The sequence below is a fragment of the Brassica napus genome, chromosome C2 (assembly GCF_020379485.1).
Source record: "Brassica napus cultivar Da-Ae chromosome C2, Da-Ae, whole genome shotgun sequence".
NCBI lineage: Eukaryota > Viridiplantae > Streptophyta > Magnoliopsida > Brassicales > Brassicaceae > Brassica > Brassica napus.
The window spans coordinates 43,810,719-43,820,191 of NC_063445.1; the positions used below are offsets into that span (position 1 = coordinate 43,810,719).

The 9,473-nt window shown below is 39.4% G+C and overlaps 2 protein-coding genes across 2 annotated transcripts; both read left to right on the forward strand.

The window, feature by feature from the left end:
• Nucleotides 1-1,168: 1,168 nt before the first annotated feature.
• Nucleotides 1,169-4,767, forward strand: LOC106368127. The gene is made up of 7 exons (XM_048749122.1): nt 1,169-2,710; nt 2,756-2,836; nt 2,928-3,189; nt 3,382-3,916; nt 4,008-4,113; nt 4,197-4,409; nt 4,480-4,767. Exons 1-7 carry the CDS (start codon nt 1,169-1,171, stop codon nt 4,765-4,767), a joined length of 3,027 nt encoding a protein of 1,008 aa, XP_048605079.1.
• LOC106422168 lies at nt 4,491-9,391 on the forward strand. The gene is made up of 6 exons (XM_048747866.1): nt 4,491-5,480; nt 5,555-5,956; nt 6,022-6,315; nt 6,398-8,697; nt 8,789-8,839; nt 8,982-9,391. The coding sequence occupies exons 1-4, from the start codon at nt 4,983-4,985 to the stop codon at nt 6,749-6,751; spliced, it is 1,548 nt and encodes a 515-aa protein (XP_048603823.1). The 5' UTR covers nt 4,491-4,982; the 3' UTR covers nt 6,752-8,697; nt 8,789-8,839; nt 8,982-9,391.
• The last annotated feature ends 82 nt before the right edge of the window (nt 9,392-9,473 follow it).

The following is a 9,473-nucleotide window of genomic DNA, read 5'->3' on the forward strand; positions in this document are numbered from 1 at the left end:
ACTGAAAGTTTGGCTTTTTCTTGTACCAGCTACCATTGTTGTTGATGAAACACAGCTCTTCTTGCCCTTCCAAACCATCAACTTCCTGGACAGCAGGTGTGGCGTCTTTGTTTGGGTTACCAACAAAGTGCAGCTGCTCTTGGGTGGCCTTATCAGAAATGAGAATGTCAATCTTATCCTGGAGAGCCTTTAACTCCCTCCTCGTCTGCTTGTCATCTGTTCGACTGCCACTACAAGAAATATGGCTATTGGTAGCAGTTCACGGTAGCACGAATTCTCAAACTGCTACCAAAAATGGTGTAATCCGATACCCATCTTTTTCATAGCGTTAGTTCCTCGCTAGCGATAAATTTAATCTGGGAAGGGAAAAAAATTAATAAAAAATACAGTAAAACAGAGTAAAGTTTTAACCTTTTTCGCCTCTCCTTCACTCTTCACATAGAAACCATCGAAGAAAAAAAAATGATTGGGAAGCCCAATCTCTCCGATTTTTGATCGATCTTCGTGTCTGAACGGTGTTGTTTTCGCCGGCGGTCAGATTCCCGGTGAACCCATATTCGATTTTGTCTGTAATTCCTTTGATTTATCTGATTTCTCAGATGAATTCCTTTGATTTGTTTCAGCTTTTACAATTTCGATTTCACCGAAGATTAGGAGGAGAGAAGTCAGGTTACAGAATCACGAGAAGTCAGGTGGTAATCAATTCCGTTTTGCATTTGATATCGTCATGGGCGAACACGATTGTTGTTCCTTTCTCGACTGAAGCTTTGAGTGTTCCTTTCTCTTCTCTTTTGCTTTGTAGGTTTTAGGTTTTGATTGTTCCTTTCTCGAGTGAAGCTAGTGGAGTTGAAATCCGAAGGATCTTATTGATCAGGTGATTCTTTTTCAGCCAAATAGAAGTCATTTCTTGTTGATCTTTTTGAATGACTGAGTTATAGTATCTGATTGAATCGTTGATTGTTTATGTGTTCCTCTGTGAATGTCACTGTTTGGTGTATGTTTGACATAATCATATGGCTTTGTTTGATTTTGTTGGTCTATCGATTAGAAACTTAGAACATAAAATGGTCGAAAAGTCATGGGTTCATCTAAACAGGTAAGGAAAAACAATATATATTATAGGAACTGAATTTTTGTGTGTGATTAAGAGTGTTGAAATTATGCTTTCATGTGTCTAAACCGAAGAGCTGATCCTGGTTATGAGAGTGGTGCGTGGGAATTTGTGAGGTGTGTTGGTGCAGATTTGCGAGAGTCTGAGTTGATCATTTGCCCATGTATTGATTGTCGCAACGTAGCTCGTCACTCAGCCAGTGTTATTGTGGATCAACTAGTAACAAGAGGAATGGATTTGAGTTACAAGATGAGGGAGGATTGGTATCACCATGGAGAAGTAATGTCAGGGACTGACAGTAGAAGCAATGGAAGTGAGAAGAGGAATGAGATTTTAGGGTTATACCAAGCAGCTGCCTTTGTTGATGAAGAGTTTCTTAGGCATGGTGACTTAAGTGAGGTTGTTGAAGGTGAAGATAAGGCAGAAGATGAGTTTCTTGCTAAGCTAGCCGATGCAGAAACACCTCTGTATCCAAGTTGTGCTAACCACAGCAAGCTCTCTGCAATTGTTTCACTCTTTAGGATAAAGACACAGAGTGGTTGGTCTGATAGAAGCTTCGATCTGCTGCTTGAGACTTTGCCACAGATGCTACCCGAGGATAATGTCTTGCACACGTCCTTGTACGAAGTGAAGAGGTTTTTGAGATCTTTTGATATGGGTTATGAGAAGATACACGCCTGTGTGAATGACTGCTGTCTATTCAGAAAGGAGTTTGAGAAGCTAGACAAATGTTCGAAATGCAATGCTTCAAGATGGAAGATTAACTTGCGCATAGGTGATGTGAAGAAAGGTATTCCACAGAAAGTTCTAAGGTATTTTCCCATAATCCCACGGCTGAAGAGGATGTTCAGGTCAGAGGACATGTCAAAGGACTTGAGGTGGCATTTTACTAATAAGAGCACTGATGGAAAAAGCAGACATCCTGTTGATTCTGTTACTTGGAATCAAATGAATGACAGATACCCTTCATTTGCCGCTGAAGAAAGAAATCTTCGGCTTGGGCTGTCCACAGATGGGTTCAATCCTTTCAATATGAAGAATGTGAACTACAGCTGTTGGCCTGTTTTGCTTGTCATTTACAACATGTCACCTGAAAAGTGTATGAAGGAGGAGAACATCATGTTGTCGTTGCTGATTCCTGGTCCAAGCCAACCTGGTAACAATATTGATGTGTACTTAGAACTGCTTATAGAGGATCTAAACCACCTGTGGGAGAAAGGAGAGTCAACGTATGATGCAGTCAGCCACACCACTTTCACATTAAGAGCTATGCTTCTCTGGACTATTCAGGATTTTCCAGCATATGGGAATCTTGCAGGCTGCAAAGTAAAGGGCAAAATGGGTTGTCCTGTGTGTGGAAAAAACACAGACAGTATGTGGTTGAGTAACTGCAGGAAGCACGTTTATATGTCCCATCGGAAAGGTCTTCCTCCCACACATCCTTATAGAGGAAAGAAAGCATGGTTTGATGGGAAAGCAGAGCATGGGAAAAAGGGTAGAATTCTGAGTGGTCATAACATAAGCCATATACTTAGAAATTACAAGAATGATTTTGGAAATGTGAAAGTAACTGGTAGGAAGAGGAAGATTAATGAGACGGTTGGATCAGACTCCAATACGGATGATGAATCCAGTGATTCATAGGAAGAGGAAGAAGCAGTTGATGAGGAAGAGCTATCTAGATGGAAGAAGCGGTCAATCTTTTTCAAGTTGCCTTATTGGGAAGTATGTTTCTAATCTGAAGATATATCAGTTTTTCTTAATTGTGCAGTCACCACCTTCCTTTGACATTATTATCTGTGTTTGTTTTGTCTAGGATCTACCAGTTAGACACAACTTAGACGTTATGCATGTGGAAAGAAATGTTGTTGCAAGCCTTATAGCTACATTGTTGCATTGTGGAAAATCAAAAGACGGTCTTAACGCGAGAAAAGATCTGGAACTGCTTGGTATTAGGAAGGATTTACATCCTCAACCCCGTGGGAAAAGAACATACCTTCCTCCCGCTCCTTGGTCTCTGTCCAGCAAAGAGAAGAAAGTATTCTGCAAGCGGCTATCGGACTTCAGAGGTCCGGATGGTTATTGCTCAAATATATCAAGGTGTGTGAAGTTAGAAGAATCTAAGATATCAGGATTGAAATCACATGATTACCATGTCTTGATGCAACAGCTTCTCCCAGTTGCTATAGAGGTATTAACTGAGTCTTTAAACTTTGTAATAGTCAAGATTAAAATGTCCTGACTCTATTCTCAAATTATATTTTTGACAGGATTATTACCTAAAGGTGTTAGGATAGCTATTGGCCGCCTCTGTGCTTTCTTCCATCATCTCTGTCAGCGGGTAATCGATGTAGAGAAAATTACAGTATTGGAAACTGAAATTGTGGAAACACTCTGCATGTTTGAGAGGTTTTTTCCTCCAAGTTTCTTCGATATAATGATGCATTTGGTAGTTCATCTAGCCAGGGAAGCTCGGTTATGTGGACCAGTTCATTTCCGATGGATGTACCCATTTGAGAGATACATGAAAGTGCTGAAAGACTTTGTAAGAAACCTTGCAAGACCAGAGGGTTGTATTGCTGAAGCGTATCTTGCAGAGGAATGTGTTAGGTTCTGCAGTCAGTTCTTGAAAAAAACAACAAGTTATGAGGAGAAACCTGATAGAAATACTGAGTTCGAGAGCAGCTCTATTCTTGAAGGTCGTCCAATATCTGCAGCCACTTGTCGTGTTCTTTCTGAGAAGGATATGAAGATTATACATCTTGCTGTGATTCAGAATATGGCAATCGTCGAACCTTATGTGGAGTAAGTCTTTCAAAGCTAGTTGTTGTTTTTTTAGTTACTGTCGCTTGTGACTTTATAGCGTAGCTAATACATTGTTTGAATCCTTTTGAAGCATGCACTTACAGCATCTACAGGACACTAATGAAAAATGTAGACGTGATACAACAACATTATGGAGACTTCATTCACAAAAATTTGCTTCTTGGTTAAAAGACCAGGTAATTTTCATAGTATGAGCAACAATTTAGTTTTCTGGTTTTGGCTATAGATATGTATTGACACTTAACATATTTTGTTATAGATACCTATTAGCTCAGAGAATCACGAGGAGACACTCAAATGGCTGGCCTACGGTCCTCGTCTTAGCTCTAGGTCTTTCACTGGTTACATAATTAATGGTCTGCGGTTTCACACGATTTCAGTTGACAGGCAAAGTCAGAACAGTGGTGTTCTATATGAGGCAACAGATATGTGTAGATCTAGTGCAAAAGACACTTCGCAGATGGTTGATTTGGTAACATACTATGGCAGAGTGTTGGAGATTCTGCTGATCGATTACAATACCTTTTACATTCCTGTATAAGGTTGAAGATGGCTTCACACTAGTCAACCTCAACCAAAGTCAAATGGCTTTTGCAGCTGATCCATACATCCTCGCCTCACAAGCAAAGCAAGTCTTTTACTCCAGAATAGATGAGTCATCTAGTTGGTATGTAGCTATGAGAGGTCCTACAAGAAGATACCGTGAGGAAGATGCTGAAGATGGACATGCAGATGTTGGTCCTATGCCAGCAGTAGTAGCCATGGATGCTGATGACTTGGTTGATGAATCTAGAAATGCTCGAGCTGACTGTGAAGGAATATATGTTTGAAAATGGAAAAGTTGTGATTTTTTGGATGATGGCCAGTTATTTAATTTTTTGATAATGGGGAGGAATCTGTGAAGCTGTTTTTTGATGAATTGTGTTTGTGTAATGAAATTAACAATGTTTCTGATCAGTTGCTTTGAGTGTTGTTTGTTGTTGTGTTGTTTGTTGTTGATTTGCTTTGAGACTATCTAACTCTTTTATATTTCAGGTGAACTAAGATGGGGAATCAGAAGAACAAGCGTGTGAAGAAGCAAAGGACATATGTAGATACGGAGGTTGTGGAAGATCAATTCCTCGAAGATATAACAAACAAAGAAGTCTCAGATGAAATGGAGGCAGAAGAACATAATCAAATGAGGACAGAGGAGAATGAAATGGAGGAAGAAGCAGAGGACTTGGGGGAGGATAAACAGAATGAAATGGAGGAAGAAGCAGAAGCTGTTGATGCAGCTGATGATGTGCAGACTCAGACTGACACAGCTACTACATCACAGCGTAAAAGACGCCGAGGACCTACAAAGATGAAACACATTGCCAAGGATCCAACTGAAAGGCAACATGTCGACTTCACAGATATGGGGGATCCCTGTGGTCCAGGTTCTGTACTGTTATCCTCCTACTTGGGTCCCTTAGTTCGTGAACATGTTCCGGTGATCATTGATAACTGGAGACAAGTCAGTGAAGAAATCAAGACTGTGCTCTGGAAATCTATTGAGGTAATAAGAAAAAAATTACATTTAACTACGATCCATTTTACTTGTATTTGAATGTGTCTCATTGCTGACTACAGATGAGGTTTGACATGGACGAAGACTTTAAAAAGGCTGCTGTGTTTAAGCAGATGGGATGTTTGTGGAGAGCATCCAAATCACGTCTGGTAACAGCTGTTAGGAAAGCTCCAACCATTAAAGCTAGGATGAGCCTGCAACCGAACAATGTTTCTACAGCTGAATGGCGTAAATTTGTCAAAGAGAAGACCAGTCAGGCCTTTAAGGTTGTCAGCGACTCTTACAAAGAAATAAGACAGAATCAGATTCCTCACACCTGCGGCCGTAAGGGAATGGTGAGGCTGAGAGAAGATTTGGTAAAGTCAAGCGAAGATCCATCAAAAGTGTCGAGGCTCCGAGTTTGGGTGAAATCACGAACAAAGAAGGATGGTACTCCTGTCAATGTTAATGCAGCTGAAAAGATTGTAAGTTTTCATATTGATTTGCTGGTTGCTGCTTTGTGATTATTGAAATTTTAATGTGTTTCCAGAGAAAGGCATCAGAGATCGAACTTGAGGGTCATGCCGATTCAACGACAACGAATCCAAAGAACGATATGCTATCTCAGATACTGGGACCTGATCAACCTGGACGGTTGCGAGCGATGGGCAGAGGCATTAGCATGACCAAATTGAATTGTTTACAGGTTAAGGACAGCTATATCGCTGCAATTGAACAAAAACAGGTCTCTCTTGAGGAACAGGTTAATGATTTACAGAAGGCCCTTCGCCGAATGAATAATCAGGGTCCTGCAACTGATGTCAGTGAAAACTCCTATAACAAGGTATGAATTTAATTAATCTGGCTTACTCTATCTATATAATTGTATAGTTGCATTTCATTGACATTGCTTGTACTTCATGTAGAGTGTAAATAATACCAGATCACTTCCCAAGTGTTATCTGGTTGACTGGGCTTCTGTCGATGAGAAAGTTGCTGAGGGACGGGTCGTTTCAGCTGAAGCTGATGAGTTAGTTAATGGGGTTCCTTTAGGGCCTCACGCTGTGAAGGTTTTGGTTGAAACTGCAATAAAAGCAGACACTTTTTTATGGCGACATGCACATAATATGTTTACTATGGAGGATGCAGTTGGCGAAATGATTGCATGGCATTCTGATCACTGTATTGTTGCAAAAGCAGGTCTCATTCCAGAAGACAATGCTCCTACAGTTAAGTTTTTTCTCTCTCTGTTCCTAAGTATGATTTTCCTCTATACCTGAGTATGATTCTGAGTCACTTTTGTTCGATGTCTTTGTTGTGTTTGGCAGAGCCCTTTCACAAGTTCAGTTAACAAATGCAAGCTCATGGACTATATACAGAAGGAGGAAGTGGTTGCTTTAGGCCGATGGCAGACTAAAGAACCAAAATCATTGGTGAATGGACTTCCTCTTGGTCCTAATGCAGTAAAAGTGTTTGTCGATGAGGTACTAAACCCAACGGCATTCATATGGAGGCCTACTGTAGGAAAGACAAATATGGAGGATTTTCTGAACTGTTATGTAGCATGGCCTGAAAATTGCGTTGTGTTTGAGCCAGATATAACCGATTCTCCACGTCGTCAACAATCCGATTCTAAAGCAGTGAGTTCATCTTCTAAGAAGCAGAAGTCTCCATTAACTCCACCAGCTCCTAAGAAACCATTTACTCCTGCATCTCCTCTTCGCAGATCTGAGGTACAACTATATTGTTGAATTGTTTGATTCGTTTTTGCTTTCTGTGATGCTTGAATTTTGGCTTCGTTTTTGCTTTCTGTGATTGCAGCGTAACAAATTCAAGCCAAATCAAAAAATCCAGCTGCTGGATCTGTCTGGAAACAAGGTGATCGTCGCTGAAGGACGTTGGTCTTCGAGTAATCCTGAGCATCTTGTCCACTTTCAGCGTTTGGGGCTTGGTGCTTGTAGAGTCTTTGTGGATGTTGTGGAGGTGAAAGATGCATCTGTGTGGAGGACTTCATCTGAGATTGAGCATATGGAAGATGCACTTGGAAGCGCTCTTGCTTGGCCAGAGGATAAAATTATAACGGTGAGAGTTTTGTTTATTTTTTTGTTCTTTCTCACTTGGAAGCACTCTTGCATAAATGTGAACCGAAGGTTATGTCTTTCTTTTCAGGCTTGACAAAAGAGCAGAAGGAACCAGGCAACTATTTAAGTTCTTGTTGACATAAATGACTTGGTGTTTGCTGTTTCAGAACATGGCTTTTGTTTTTCAATTACTCGGTGTTTCTCTTTTTTTCATGTGCCGGATGGATTGAAATGTTTGTATGGTTTGAATGATTTACTTAAGTTAAGACTTTATGTTATTGTGTTTGATCCATTTTATCATTTCAGTTTTACAAAGGCCCAATAAGATATATGTCCATATCTAGTTTACAAAGAACAAATCACTATTCTCGGTTTAGGGCAAGGATAGGGGTTAGGATTCTCATGTTTTTGTTAGTGATTAGGTTTAGAGATTTCTTTTAAGGTTTATTCTAATTATAGTTTTGAGGTCTTTTTAAAGAAACTATAACACACATTAAAACAAAATTATATGTTAATCACAAAACACATGATGTAGTTCCCTTTCCACATTATCTTTCTTGTGAAAGGGTTAGCATATCTAGTGTTTAGTTTGAGGGTTAGGGTATATTGGTGTAGTTAAAGTGTTTAGTGGTTTATATATTTAGAAATTGATGTCTAAACTTAGATTTATATTTTAGAATCATGATTATAATTTTTTACAAATTTTAGATAATTTTAAAAATATTTATAAATAACCAGAAACATAATTTCTCTTCTTTTTTTAATAGCCATCGATTGATATCTCAGATCAAAGGCCCATAATCCACCATCCATCAGCTATCCTCGTTCTCTCTTCCTATTGGTTGATTATTTTAAGGCAAGGATCATAATCTTGTCCGTTCGTAAATGTTAATCTAACGGTTCAGAATTGTTTTTTCTTTTATCTCCTTCCTTCTCTCTCAGAACTTACGCCCACCGCAAACTAGGTTAGAGAGTTATCTCAAACCACCACAAATCTCTTTGTGACACCACGAGCCCACCTCGACCCAGCACGATTCCATCTCACTGTCTACCCATCACGATTCCATCTCAAACAACCATGATTCTCTCTTAAGCGACCTCGATTTCTCTCTCTGGGTTTCCATCGAACTCATCCATATCAAAAGGTCTGCGCCCTCCAAAGTCTAAACCCTAGATTTATTTCATCTGTATGATTATTATATATTTCTCTAATTAAAAAGGTAACAACTCTTACAGATCCTTATAGATTCGAACCCTCACAGATCTGGGTTGGGAACTTCTTCAAAGGTCAGAGATACTCGATTTCCATTTATTCTTCTTCAAATATCATCTTCGATTTATTATTTCTTCTTCAAATAAGTTTTCATTTTCAGTTTAGATATTCATATTCAAATATCCATTAAAGTTCTAACTTGTGTTAACTTTACAGTCTAGAAACTCTAATGGAAGGAAGGAAGAGCATCGTATGTGCACTGCCGGCATCTGGAGTGAGACCACAACTACTCCAAAAACAAAAACCACAGCAAGAAGCACTCAACAGAGAACAAGAACGAGGACAGTCCTCGGGAGGAAATGATGTGGAGGAGATAACCAGAACAGAGTTCAGAACCTCTCTTGGCTACTTGACACGCATTGAGGAACCTGAAGAAGACATCGACCCAATGTTCAGAAACTCATCTCTTTTCAGACGCCCACCACAAGCACAAGGACAGTCCTCGCGAACCAAGTCTGGCCGTCATTACTAATTGTTGTTTATGTATGTTGTTTATGTATGTTGTTTATGTATGTGTTTTTTGCTATATGATGAATCATTTGTCAGCACATTATAGTGCTTTTGCATATTTCTAGTCTATTTTTTAATTTTCTTTTTTTACAATATTTTCCAATTCTATATCCCATAAAAAAACAAAATTAGTAAATC